The sequence below is a fragment of the Eucyclogobius newberryi genome, unplaced genomic scaffold, assembly GCF_026437365.1.
Source record: "Eucyclogobius newberryi isolate DKJ021-1_F unplaced genomic scaffold, fEucNew1.0.hap1 SCAF_22, whole genome shotgun sequence".
Taxonomy (NCBI): Eukaryota; Metazoa; Chordata; class Actinopteri; order Gobiiformes; family Gobiidae; genus Eucyclogobius; species Eucyclogobius newberryi.
The window spans coordinates 16,728,472-16,743,602 of NW_027315857.1; the positions used below are offsets into that span (position 1 = coordinate 16,728,472).

The 15,131-nt window shown below is 43.8% G+C and overlaps 1 protein-coding gene across 4 annotated transcripts in view; it reads left to right on the plus strand.

The window, feature by feature from the left end:
* nrxn2b (neurexin 2b) overlaps window positions 1–15,131 on the plus strand; it is a 1,099,331-nt gene that overhangs the window by 97,714 nt on the left and 986,486 nt on the right. For all 4 annotated transcript variants that reach the window (XM_072459234.1, XM_072459237.1, XM_072459236.1 and 1 more), the window contains exon 2: window positions 3,448–4,625. In XM_072459234.1, coding sequence (XP_072315335.1) covers window positions 3,923–4,625 — 703 coding nt within the window. In that variant the 5' untranslated portion in view covers window positions 3,448–3,922. The remainder of the gene's footprint in view (window positions 1–3,447; window positions 4,626–15,131) is intronic.

Consider the following 15,131-nt stretch of genomic DNA (forward strand, 5'->3'; position numbering starts at 1 on the left):
ATAGCCTGAACTCTGCGTGGAACTGTCAATGGGTAAAATTCATTAGCTAAAGTGCTGAAATTATGAACACAATCAAACTAGAATCAGCATATAAAATGTGTCCGTGGATAAAGCAGGTACATGTCTACCCGGAGACATTTTGAGTTATTCACAGATTCTGAAAGTGTGAATTCAAAGCTTTCCAATGATGTCTCACTCATGTAGATCTGATAATGTTTGAGTAAGTTGTGGTCATTTGAATGTATACAACTCTCAAACCCTTTCACTGAGAAAACGGCCTCTAAAGTTTCTCACCTGAGAGACCAGAGTCACAGGGGGGCTCATTTGCGTCTCATTGAGATAAGCCCTCCCCCGTGTCACACTGACACCACCGAAAAAAACCTAAAACACTGTTTTTCTCAGTTTCACCGAGGCCGTCATGTACCGGAAATTACGCTGCTCCGACACAAATAGCCTTGACACAAAACTGGAATTTCAAACACAATTTTAAGGATGAAGGATACATTTGACACTCAAACGTTTTTTCAATACATTTGAAATGATAAAAAAAAAAAAAAAAAAATTGGGGTGTTCATTTGCAAAAAAAAATAAAAATATTAAAAATAAAATGTCAAAATTATGTCCATTTTCAAAAGCTAAATCTATTTTGGGCAAAGCAAATGCTATCCCTTCTTGACCAAATTCTCTCAACTATTGATATTGATAATATGTGTAGAAGATTAAATAAAATGTAAAAACAACTTTGTGACAAATTTTCAAACTGATGATCTGTTTTTGCAAATGTCCTTTTCAACCCAAAATGATTGTAGTTGTAGCAATATTATCATGTGGTCTTAATATATTCCTGAAACAGATCAAAACTAAATGATAAACCATTTAGAAAAGGTCAAACTTGGTCCTATTGCTGCTCAAATGATTATAGCTTCGATATTGGTTTCAGTATCACGCTATTGGTTATTTTTTGACAATCATAGCGCCGTATTTTGACGTATTTTAACTTGGGGGCTCATTTCCTGATATATTCCGTAGGCACAATTTTTTAGAGCACAAATCGTGGAACTCACATGGACGAGATAATCATATTAAAACTACTTTCATGGGCATAAATAACATTATACATTATACATTCCTGTCTTTTATATTGTAATTCTGATTTAATTTAGTCCATGCAGAGTGGGAAAAAGCCCACGGACATACACTCCATTCCGCATTGCACAAAACAAATACAAGTGAAATGACAAAACCAGGCTCCGAGGCTGTATTTCAATATTTGTTTTTTTGTAAAATGTTGCTAACAAATTGAAAAACGGTTCAAATTGTTATTTCATTTTATTTAGAAATCAAAAATCCATTGAGCGAATCATATATTATTTTCTTTCTCGCTGTTTCCTCCGCTGTGAACCGCTTTGACAAACACCTCCCACAGGTAGTGCTTTTGAACGCCACAGTTCTCAGTCATTGGATCAAACACTATTACCATATATGGACTGGCACCATCCCACATCCCACCAGTCCAGCCCCTTTACGTCAGAGTTAAGGTCGGCAAGGTAGCACAATAGCGGCCGCTGGAAAAGGCTCCCGTTAACGCTACCTCCGGGGGCAAAATACGGCCCCTAATGTACAATGGTCTTATTATGAACATGCTTCCTATTACCAGAGACAGTAATAGTGTTATAGTTATAGTTATAGTGTGATGTTGAAGTGAATTAAGTTCGAGACCAATAAGACTAAAGAACTGTGTTTGAAAATAACCCATATACCTCGAGATTTGTGGGAACTTTTTACAGGATTTTTAGCCAATACAAATCTCAGCATTGAGTTGAGCATGTTAGAGGCTGTAAGTTGCATTTAAAAAGTCACTATAATGCTTGTATACAGAATTACAGTTTGTTCTCTACCCACTTACTTACAGTACACTTTGCCGCTTACTGTGTTCAGTCAAAATACTTCAGTAATTTCTAGTCTATCATCGACTGCCATCCTAATATCGCCTTTGTTCCAACGGAAAATAAAGCCAACGCGCTTTGTCTTCTGTGTGGATGTCGCTAAATATCCTCTCTCCACATCATCTTTGTGGAAAGAATTAGCCGGGGTGTAACCTAGCTTTAATTCTAGACTTTGTGCAAATTAAATCTCACTCAAGAAATAATGGCGTAAGGATTAGGCCAAGCCCCAGGGTCAAGACCAGCTATTCATGCAGCCATTGACTCGCCCGGCGCACTCCACTCGGAATCCCATTTAATTTAATGACGTTGTCGTTTGCACGCACATGTCCAGAGTGTGTGTGTGTGTGTGTGTGTGTGTGTGTTCAAGTCAGATAAAGGCTTTTTCAGTGGAAGAGTCTCAGCAATACACAATATACGATCTATCTAGTTATATATTTATTTATAGTTTTGATGAATGAATTGGGTTTAGAATACTTCAATTTTCTTTGTTCTTTCTTCTTTTTCTTTGGTTTGTTGGTTGATGAGGTTGCATTGACCATTTGGTTGACTGATGTGACGTGCAGCCCATATGTTATGTACAATATTGTGGTCGGTACAAAAGGGAAAAATTAAAATCTGGACACAACAAAGAGAAAATTGTTATCTAGTTATATGTTATGAACTTATATTGGGCCATAAAAAGCTAATGCAAGTCCTTTGTTGGAATAATTTGTTATGCATTAAAACCAGTTAAAGTTATGTAAGCTCAAGATTAAGATAGAGTAGTTGTGTAAATGAGGAACAATGCACAAGTTAAAGCATAAATGTGCATGGCAATATATCGGTTTAAATTGTTGCATCAAAGTAATGTCAATTACTGGGTTAAAAATGTTACTTTGGTTGATTTGTATTGAAACCATATGTATATTAAAAGTTAAGACTTGTAATGATAAAATTAAGAACGAAATAGTTAGGTTTAACGTAAAAGTTAAAAGTACTAGTGGTTACAATATACGGAACAGTATGTAACACAAACAATGTACTTGCTGAAATATATTCATTTGCACCATGTCACTTTGTATTTGTTTGATATTGTGTAAATCAGCACCTTAAACATCCTGAAACCTGTCCGGGGGAAAGGTTAAGCAACTTGACCTATATATTTGTATTGTTGTGTTTCAAACATGTCTTCAATTTGCTGATTTGTTGTATGTTTTTTTTTTATCTGTTTAGTTAATTTTATTATTTTTCAGTTGAGGTAGAAATTGTAAGACTTGAGCATAAATGCAAAGAATACCAACATCTTATGCACTGCTTAAAAGACTAACATAATTTTGATGTACCAGCTTTGGATTGTAAGTAAGAGTACCATCATTTTAAATACATTGCCCATTAAAAAAAAAAAAAGGTAGAATCAACGGAACATGAAATAAATGACATGTGACGGCTTTCAGCAGATGAATTTAAGAATATGTAATTTAATCATACCTTTCTCTCTCTCTTTCTTGTCTTTCTCTCACAGATTACCACCTGCCTGCGAAATGATGGAATCCACGCCGTCATGAACCCCTATGGTCCGTGAAGGAGAAGCGTCGAAAACGATGATCGCATTTTATCCTTCAGCAAACACTAGTGCTTTCTGACACTGGTTTGCTTCAAATTCTCGTTTTTGGCGGCTGTACCTCTTACCAGGAATAGTACAACACTATTGGGTTGGCGCAAGAGTCTATTTCTGTGAGAAGGATTTTTGAAGAAACAGGGAATTGTTGTTGCACCTGATTCTTCTTTTTCCACTATCTGAGACACGTCTGATGGAGAGACAAAGAAGAGAGTCTGGATAAGAATTACAGCGACTCTCAAAGCGGAATAAACTGCTCGTTTGTTCAGTTGTGTGTGGAGTACTTTGGAATCTACCAGCAAGTGTCTTTTTCAAACAAAAACCTGCTTGCGAAATCAAGTTTGCCCAAACAGAAACAACAACAAAAAAGCCAACAACCATGACGAGGTTAAGATTGGAGCTGTTTTGGATGCTGGCCTTGTTCACATTCCTCACCACGGTAAAGATGTTGGAATTCGGTGGCGCGCCTGGCCAATGGGCTCGCTACGGCCGCTGGGAAGCCGGTTCAGTCGGCGAGTTAAGCTTTAGCCTCAAAACCAACGTCAGCAAAGCCTTGGTCCTCTACCTTGACGACGGGGGCAACTGCGACTTCTTGGAGTTGCTGATCGCCAACGGGCATCTCCAACTCCGCTTCGCCATCCATTGCGCCGAACCCGCTCAGTTGCACATGGAAACGCACGTCAACGATGACCGCTGGCACATGGTCCTGCTTACCCGGAATTTTAGGGAGACTCTTTTGATGGTGGACGGCGAGACGAAAGTGGCGGAGGTGAAATCGAAGAGGAAGGAGATGGCGGTGGTTAGCGATTTGTTCGTCGGTGGGATTCCGCCCGACGTACGCCTGTCCGCACTCACCTCGAGCACGGTGAAGTACGAGCCGCCTTTCCTGGGCCTGATATCCAATCTAAAAGTCGGGGAGATACCGCCTACTTTGCTCAACAGTCAAGGAATTCAGAGCGACCTGGAATATCTTTGCACCAAACAGAACCCCTGCTTTAACGGAGGATTTTGCTCGATTCAGTACGGCGAGGTTCACTGCGACTGCACCAACACCCGCTTCAAGGGGAAGTACTGCAAAGAAGGTAGGAGTTAAAGTACTGTTAATGTTGCTTTTTGAGTATATGGAGTACAGATATATCGATGAGTGTTGTCTTGACTGATGCCTTTCCTTTAAGTAGTAACATAGATGACAGGGTCGGGCAGTATGGTAAAAAATATATATATAAATATAGCCGCAAGCGATGATCGGCCCTCGCCACGCCGCCACGCCCCAATTGACCTTTTATTACACCTACTGCTGAATCTGCGATGCTATTGCGTCTTCTCCCCTTTGCTTTACATATAAAGGGAAAAGTTTGTGAAACTTAGAATAAAACTTTTGATGGCCCACTCCTGAAGATGAGTCTCACCAAATCGGAAACCCAATTTTCAGCATGGCAATTGTATTTCTAAGATTTTAGAATTACTTCTTTGTTTCCAGTTTATATTCCACAGTGTCATATGGAAGCTATTGTTCTCATCAATGACTCGCCATGTAAATAGAGATATGACTCACGTCTTTCATGGACTTGTTTGAGTGTCTGTTTCTAGCACTTGCAGGTATAGTTCTGCTCGGAGGAAAAATAAATCCAGTTGCATTTTCCTTCCAGCGTGAATGTTGAAAAACGAATTTTACCATATGACTCATGCAATAGTCCCAGACACGACACAAGGCACTCTTTTGAATAGACTTTTTCAGAACAATACTTAACATCAAAGCTGCTGAATATTTGAAAATTCCTGGACACGGTTGAAATGCTTGCTTCTTTTGACTGGTCCCTGGTTCATTTTCATCTCCTTTGCCTGTATCTCTTCTTCAAGCCCATTGTTAGCGGCGCATAGCCTGCTCCGGTTTCCATTTGCTCCTGGGATGTGCTCCGTGCCTGTCATCCATTGTCAAATTCTCTTCTGTTTCAAGTCTGCTGCCTCCTGCTTGCATTTCCATATCAGCTTGCACGTTCATCCATCTATGCCTCGCTCCGTTCAGCGTTTTACCCACCTCCTCCTACCTCCTTTTTTCTTTTTTTCTCGGGCCGTACTCAAGGCTATCTTCCCTATTCCATCGCTCCTCAGTTGTCACTCCCAAGTTCACTCGGTTAGTCCACTTGGCTTTCACCCCTAGCCGCTGTCAGCAGTTCCAGCCCCTCGCCGAGCCCGCCCTCCGATACACTTATCTCGCAGCTTTCCTTCATCCTGTCGGCATCTCCAAACATTACAAGTGGATGCCTTCTTTTTTTCTTCGTTTTTTTCGCATCCAACCAACCACCAACGGCGTCTGATAATGATGGCAGTGCATGGTTGGTCTGGATTAAATGTGCCATGCTGGGGTGCTATTTGCTATTTGCAGTTTATGTTTCTGAAAGTTCTCAATACAAAAAAAAAAGACTTTACTGATTTTAACTGTCATATTAATGCATATATGAAGTGCTCTGATCGAAATTTTGAAAGCTCAATTGTAACTTAGCATTAAATTTGCTGTTAGCAGTGCTAAAAGGACAGTTTATGTTCAGTCCACTCCCAGTAATGTAAATGTAACACAAGTTTTCTCTGCAATGGTAATAGCCCAACGTTGTTATCCATTATTTAAAGGCTCACCATGTAACTTTTAGGCAAAAAAATAAACATTATCGGCATAAAACGTATCCTTCTCCATGAATCATGTTCCAAAGTATGATTTTAACTTTCTATTTCCTTGTAATCTTTCGCACACTGTCTTCCTTGCAGTACCAGTGATTTATTTTCATTGCAACGTTTCAGCCCCATTGCAATGTATATTAATCACTGCAAGAAAGACCGTGTGCGAGAGATTTATGATTTTTTTAAGTTTGACGAGCTGTGGGCTCTCCTCCTTTTGAACGCACCTGTTCATATTTGTGAGTTTTTCCTACTTTTAAGTATTTCCATGTAATGACCATCACCACCTCCAGAAAGTTAGATACTGTTGTTTTAACCTTTTAATAGAAAAAAACACCCCAAACCTTTGAAACATCTCAAAACTCCATAGTGTAATAATTTGTCCAACAAAACCTACTATTTGTATAATGTAATCTGAGAGTATGTGGATTTAAAACAATCCCTGAGAACCCAACTTTAAAACTACAGCTCCAACAGTCCAAAATATTTGTTTTATAAATTGCTATAAAGTAATGAAAATGTAAATAAAAATAAAAATAATTGTAGCATTTAAATGCCATAGTTTACCAGTAGTGCTGCAACAATGTATTAACTAATTGTGACTAGTGGAATAATAGTCAATAGGTGGTGATCTCGTCAGCAGGGCAGGGCCTGATCAGTACTTGGATGGGAGACGGCTGGAACACCACGGGCCACAGGGGGCGCTAGAATAAATGTTACTGTGTCCTTAGCAAAACATTTCACCCACACTGCCTAGTAAAGCACTTGAAAGTTGCCTTGAAGTTGGAAAATGGCAATATAAATACACTGTAATAATACAAATCATAATAATAGTAATCACAAACAAAATGCTTTTTTTGTAAAATAACAAAGACAGTGGCATTAATAAAAGGGAGTGTCTGCAGAGCCGCGGCGCGCGGCCGAAACTGCCATGTTATTTTTGTGCCGGCTCCTGAAACTGCGCCGCTATTTGACCGCGTTTTAGCGCCGTTTTAGACCGCGCCGGGTTAAGGTTAGGGTTAAGGTTAGGGTTAAGGTTAGGGTTAGGGTTAAGGTTAGGGTTAGGGTTAGGGTTAAGGTTAGGGTTAAGGTTAGGGTTAGGGTTAAGGTTAAGGTTAGGGTTAAGGTTAGGGTTAAGGTTAGGGTTAAGGTTAGGGTTAAGGTTAGGGTTAAGGTTAGGGTTAGGGTTAAGGTTAGGGTTAAGGTTAGGGTTAGGGTTAAGGTTAAGGTTAAGGTTAGGGTTAAGGTTAGGGTTAAGGTTAAGGTTAGGGTTAGGGTTAGGTTTAGGTTTAGGGTTAGCCATGAGGCTATAAGGGAAATGCCGCGGACCCTGAAACTGCGCGGCTATTTGACTGCGCCGCGGCTCTCCAGCCACGGCCTTAATAAAAAATGTCTGATTTTTCACTTCATTTTTTAATATTCTAGAAGCCTTCAGTCACCATTTCATATTGTTATGTGTTATTTGTCTAGTGTCATGCTTGTCCATGTTATTGTTGTGTATTGTTGTGCTATTGCATATTTCTATTTATTTGTAAATTGCTGGAATTTTACACCTTGTCTGGGACTACAGTTGGAAACTAGCTAAACTGCAGCTAATACTGGCACATTTACAGAAATGTCGATTAATGTGCACTGTCCCAGTTCAAATAAACTATCCCTCCACCACCTTAACGTGGTGGAGGGGTTTGAGTGCCCGAATGATCCCGGGAGCTATGTTGTCGGGGGCTTCATGCCCCTGGTAGGGTCTCCCAAGGCAAACAGGTCCTAGGTGACGGGTCAGACAAAGATCGGTTCAGAAGCCTCTTATGACGACGACACAATCAAGGCAGTTCACGTCGCCCGGATCGGCGTCACCGGGGCCCCATCCTGGAGCCAGGCCTGGGATGGGTGCTCCATGGCGAGCGCCTGGTGGCCGGGTCTTACCCCACGGGGCCCGGCCGGGCACAGCCCGAAAGAGCGACGTGGGGCCGCCCTCCCGTGGGCCCACCACCCGCAGGAGGATCCATAAGGGGCCGGTGCAGAGAGATCTGGGCGGCAGTCGACGGCAGGGGCCTCGGCGACCAGATCTCCAGACACAGAGACTAACTCTGGGGACATGGAATGTCACCTCGCTGGGGGGGAAAGAGCCCGAGCTTGTGCGGGAGGTTGAGCGATACCGACTAGATATAGTCGGCCTCACCTCCACGCACAGTTTGGGCTCTGGAACCCATCTCCTCGAGAGGGGCTGGACGCTCCACTTCTCTGGTGTTGCCCGCGGGGAGAGGCGGCGGGCTGGTGTGGGCTTGCTGATAGCCCCTCAGCTCAGCCGCCACGTGTTGGAGTTTACCCCGGTGAACGAGAGGGTCGCGTCCCTCCGCCTTCGGGTGGGGGACAGGTCTCTCACTGTTGTGGCGGCCTACGGGCCGAACAGCAGTGCAGAGTACCCGGCCTTCTTGGAGTCCTTGGGAGGGGTACTGGACAGTGCACCGACCGGGGACTCCGTTGTTCTACTGGGGGACTTCAACGCCCACGTGGGCAATGACAGTGACACCTGGAGAGGGGTGATCGGGAAGAACGGCTTCCCCGATCTGAACCCGAGCGGTGTTCAGTTATTGGACTTCTGTGCTAGCCACGGATTGTCCATAACGAACACCATGTTCAAGCACAAGGGTGTCCATCAGTGCACGTGGCACCAGGACACCCTAGGCCGGAGGTCAATGATCGACTTAGTTGTCGTGTCATCAGACCTCCGGCCGCGTGTCTTGGACACTCGGGTGAAGAGAGGGGCAGAGTTGTCAACCGATCACCACCTGGTGGTGAGTTGGATCCGCTGGCGGAGGAGGAAGCCGGACAGACTTGGCAGACCCAAGCGCATTGTGAGGGTCTGTTGGGAACGTCTAGTGGAGCCCTCTGTCAGTAGGGTATTCAACTCGCACCTCCGGGAGAGCTTCTCCCATGTCCCGGGGGAGGCTGGGGACATTGAGTCCGAGTGGACCATGTTCTCCGCCTCCATTGTTGATGCGGCTGCTCGGAGCTGTGGTCGCAAGGTCTCCGGTGCCTGTCGTGGCGGCAACCCCCGAACCCGGTGGTGGACACCGGAAGTAAGGGATGCCGTCAGACTAAAGAAGGAGGCCTATCAGGCCACTCTGGCTTGTAGGTCTCCGGAGGTCATCGACGGGTATCGGCAGGCCAAGCGAGCCGCGGCTCGCGCTGTCGCAGAGGCAAAAACCCGGGCCTGGGAGGAGTTCGGGGAGGCCATGGAGGAGGACTATCGGTCGGCACCAAAGAAATTCTGGCAAACCGTCCGGCGCCTCAGAAAGGGGAAGCAGTGTCTCACAAACACCGTTTACGGTGCGGGTGGAGGCCTGCTGACCTCGACTGGGGATGTCGTCGGACGGTGGAAGGAATACTTTGAGGATCTCCTTAATCCCTCAGTCACGTCTTCTGAAGAGGAAGTAGAGACCGGGGACTCGGAGGCTGGCTCATCCATCACCCAAGCTGAAGTCACTGAGGTTGTCCGCAAACTCCTCGGTGGCAGGGCTCCGGGGGTGGATGAGATCCGCCCTGAGTACCTAAAGTATCTGGATGTTGTAGGACTGTCTTGGTTGACACGTCTCTGCAACATCGCGTGGCGTTCGGGGACCGTGCCTCTGGACTGGCAGACCGGGGTGGTGGTCCCTCTGTTCAAGAAGGGGGACCGGAGGGTGTGTTCCAACTACAGAGGGATCACACTCCTCAGCCTCCCGGGTAAGGTCTATTCCAAGGTACTGGAAAGGAGAATCCGACCGATAGTCGAACCTCGGATTCAGGAGGAGCAGAGTGGTTTTCGTCCCGGTCGTGGAACACTGGACCAGCTCTATACCCTCCATCGGGTGCTCGAGGGTTCATGGGAGTTTGCCCAACCAGTCCACATGTGCTTTGTGGATCTGGAGAAGGCTTTTGACCGTGTCCCTCGGGGTGTCCTTTGGGGGGTGCTCCGGGAGTACGGGGTCCGGGGCCCTTTGCTCAGGGCTGTCCGGTCCCTGTATGACCGGAGCAGGAGCTGTGTTCGCATTGCCGGCAGTAAGTCAGACCTGTTCCCAGTGCATGTTGGACTCCGCCAGGGCTGCCCTGTGTCACCGGTTCTGTTCATAATTTTTATGGACAGAATTTCTAGGCGCAGTCAGGGGTCGGAGGGTGTCCGGTTTGGGGACCACAGGATCTCATCTCTGCTGTTTGCAGACGATGTTGTCCTGATGGCTCCATCAAACCCGGACCTGCAACATGCACTGGGACGGTTTGCAGCCGAGTGTGAAGCGGCTGGGATGAGAATCAGCACCTCCAAATCCGAGGCCATGGTTCTCGACCGGAAAAAGGTGGCTTGCCCTCTCCAGGTGGGTGGGGTGTCCTTGCCCCAAGTGGAGGAGTTCAAGTATCTCGGGGTCTTGTTCACGAGTGAGGGAAGGATGGAGCGTGAGATCGACAGGCGGATCGGTGCAGCGGCTGCAGTGATGCAGTCGCTGCATCGGACCGTTGTGGTAAAGAGGGAGCTGAGCCGAAAGGCAAAGCTCTCTATTTACCGGTCGGTCTACGTTCCTACCCTCACCTATGGTCATGAGCTTTGGGTAGTGACCGAAAGAACAAGATCGCGGATACAAGCGGTCGAAATGAGTTTCCTCCGCCGGGTGGCTGGGCGCTCCCTTAGAGATAAGGTGAGGAGCTCGGCCACACGGGGGGAGCTCGGAGTAGAGCCGCTGCTCCTCCACGTCGAGAGGAGCCAGCTGAGGTGGCTCGGGCATCTGTTCCGGATGCCTCCTGGGCGCCTCCCTCGGGAGGTGTTTCAGGCATGTCCCACCGGGAAGAGGCCCCGGGGAAGACCCAGGACACGCTGGAGAGACTATGTCTCTCGGCTGGCCTGGGAACGCCTCGGGATCCCCCCGGAGGAGTTAGAGGAAGTGTCTGGGGAGAAGGAAGTCTGGGAGTCCCTGCTCAGACTGCTGCCCCCGCGACCCGGCCCCGGATAAAGCGGCAGAAGATGGATGGATGGATGGATATTTTCCGGACTATAATTCACACCGGACAAGCCAAAAAATCATAATAGAGAAGAAAAAAACATATATAAGTCGCACTGGAGTATGAAATGCAGTTGCAAGTGTGAAAATAACACATAATATCATATATAAGTCGCTCCAGAGTGTAAGTATAAGTATAAATATAAGTATGAGTCGCACCCCGGCCAAAACTATGAAAAAAGTGTGACTTATAGTCCGGAAAATACTTTAATAATAAATAAATAAATAAGTGAATAAATAAGTGAATAAATAAGTGAATGAATAAATAAATAAATAAATATGGATAATGGACTTAAATAGTTGAGTAGTAATCACTGACTAGTCCACAACAAAAATAGCGTTTATGCCACAAAATGTCATACTCTACAGTCCAGGCTTTTAGATAGCATTTGAAAACACCCCGTCCAAATAATTTTGTACGGGGGTACGGGGCGACTAGGCGAAATACGAGTAGCTTCGGCATTCTCCGGACTAATAAAAACTACTACTAAAAATTTCCAATATGCGTATCGCGCCGTATTTTCCGACGCTTTTACAAAATAAAGCGGCGCTTTTAACGCCGTGCGCCGTCTGATGTTATGCCGTGCTCCGTAAACGAGTGGCGGACTACTGTCAAACTCTTCCCGGCCCAGTTTAATGATAATATTCCCTTTTTTGCTAAGATTTATTAATAAAAAGACCCCGTCCATGCACTCGAAAATGCCCGCCCACTTTTCAAAATACCCCGTCCAAAATACGGGAAAACGGCCCCTATCTAAAAGCCTGCTACAGTAGGTATATAATCATAAAGTGTGTTGATTCATCCCTAACCAAGCTTCCACTCCATCCACCATCTCCTCATATCTTCTGCGCTCACCATAGTCTCGCTTCTACAATATATTTTTTTAGTTCACCAAATGTCCTCCCACCCTCTTTACCCTCTCCGTGTGCACGGTGTGTCAGATTACCGAGGCGGCTGGGAGGAGATACCGCGACCGAGCTCAGGGCGAAAATTGAGAGCCGAATACCAATGCAGCGTATGAGTGACTCGAGGAAACGTTTGTCCTTTTCAAATGGAAGAAATGGAAAAACGAAGGCAGAAGGAATTGGATGGGCAGTGAATATCTGAGAGAAAATATGACTTGCAGGTTTGAAATTCTTTTGAAAATGCAAAGTCGTTGAATAAAGCGGGCCATAGCGGTTGAAATTTAAATTGCGGGAGTGCATTTCGTCAGTTGCTGTTCGTGCGTGGGTGGATGCGTTAAGGTTCTTGGTCTTCCTGGACTTTTTCAGCGAGCTTAATGAAAATGTCTAAGTGGTGCGAGGATATGCTGGAGAAATGCATTTATAAAAGAGATGTCGAGGTCGTTTACAAAGAGTACATTTTATGGTGTGCCTGCAGATTTCAAAAGCATGTTATTTTGGTCACTTCGTAAAGATTGTTATTGATGTTAAAAATGGGAGCATTGCTTTCTAATGTATAAAGTGCCACCCTTAGATTTATGGCTTAAAAAAACGAAGGAAGTCTCATCACCAAAAGGCTATAGACAATCCAATCATCCATTCAGTTATATCTCATCAAAGAAAAAATATATAAATAATTGATTGATTGATACAGTTCAATGCATTATGACTGGCGTACACAGGCACTAGAAATGGTAATGTTGGAAAAAGTTAATATTTTTATTCTGTTATTATATGTTTTGCAATAAATTAAAACAAAATACAGTTTTATTTTGTGATTTAGTTCTAATTTTTTGCTCACACACTGTAGATCGTTATTATACATTGTGTTCATTTTAAATCGCTATGTTAATGTCAGTTGGCGTTTCTCGTAGCTAATGCTAACTTTTATTCAACTGTAAAATATAGAGAAACAACCAATTACAATTCAAAGCACAGTGTCCCTGATTGTTTTTATGTATAGATTACTACTTTGGCCTTTTGCTTTTAGCGTGACTCGGTAAAACCCCACAGAGCATTGGACAGGAACTAATGATGCTAATGATTAGCAAGCTGGGCATTTGACTGTTTAAATTAAAAATTAAATGCATTCTGGTGCTACTAAAGACTGTTTAGCAAAGTGGAGATCCTGTAAATGACACACAGCTCCAAAACCCATATGTGAATCTTTACATGGAGTTATACGAGCCTCAAATATACATTACTCTTTGAAAATCCAATCATGGACAAATAGGGCAATTCTTCACGTGCAGCTGGAATCTACATACAGTATTCATAGTTTGTTAAGTCACTATGGACATGGTTCATTCCTTTCATTTTGTTCTCTTTTTATTAAGCGATTCCTCTTGATCTCCCTCAATCAACTTTTCAACTGAACGTAATGAATAAAAAGGAGAATCTGAGTCTTATTACTGAGCTTTCTAAGCATACACGGCCATATTTTGCCCCCTGTCTTAGTGAGTCTTAGTGGGGCGCAGCAGAGCTCACTTCATCACATCTTGCAGTCGCCGCAATTGACGACAGCGAAGGGCGTGGGATTCTAAACAAGAGGCGTGATTATGCCAAAATATGAGGAGGAGTAAAGCAAACTGAGGGCGTGGCCTGGTGCATTCTGTGAATGGCCAGAATCATAACTAATACACTTCAAACCTGTGCACTGGAGTCCTGGAGTCGTGTTACTGTCCCCTCATGGACTAGATAATCAGAATAAAACAACCTTCATAAATAACACAAATGATAATGAATACTATCAAATTTGATCTGTTTTTTTTTGCTGGACACCTCCATCTCTGGACCAGACTGGACCGTACAGACTCATGTGCTCAGCTCAGAGAGGAACGTCTGTTTGTGAAACACATTCACCCAAAATCCTTGTCCCAGTCTGAGTAAAACTGGTCCATGTTTTCTAATTGGTCAGATGTGCAGGAGACAGAGAGACTGTGGAGAGGAGACAGTGGGGACACTACACAATGCTTCATGTTGTATTATAATCAGTCACATATTCACAAAAAGACAATGATACAGGCATACAGTAGATACAGTACATTAGGTATTAACTTCATTAAGCCTTCTACAATATATACTATAATTTTGCTATTTGTCACATTTGACCTTTTTTACCTTTAACAACTGTCAGGGTTTATTTTTTAAACCTGATTTGTTCTTATATTCTGTCTGTATGCTGCACATAGCCTTGGCCACTTATTGCACCTAATATTATGATACTTTACCTGCTATTGACCTGCTCTTTATTCTGTCCATATGCTGCACTGTGCACAACCATGTTCATAGCCACGAGGGATGGGACGATTCTCAAGATAGGACTGAATCGTTCAATACTGGTGGTTTGATCCGACTTATGTGCTGTTGTTTTTTTGCCCAACAAAATCAAAATGATATCAAAATCGTGACTATATCAAGAATTGTGACACAACAATATTATACATATCTTTGGATTTTTTGCTCTACGTGCTCAGTGTGTTAGATCTAGGTTATTTATATTCTTTTGAATTGCATGTCTCCATTTTCCTGCCTTTCCAAAACTATGCATTCTAAACTATGCAACACTCGAATTTCCAGATTGTGCAACAAATACAAATATAAAATATCTTCTCTTACTATTGTTTGGCATATTTGATATAGAACTTTAAAAACAGATTGGATTGAGATCATCTGTAATCATTGGTTCCTATTTCTTCAAGGGTCATAGGGTCAAAAAGTATCCAAAATGGCTCCTTATCAGGAAAAAAGAAAGGCATAAAATATCACAAGTGTAGTTCTGCAGTATCAACGAGTGAACCACAATCTGTGAATCTGAGGTGAGAGAAGTTTGTTGAGCTCTTTTCTTTCACTTCTGTCACTGAAATAAACACCTATGATTGCACAGTTCTGTTTGAGTTTGGCTACAGGGGCATCAGAGGGTCGAGCTGACCTTTGTATTCT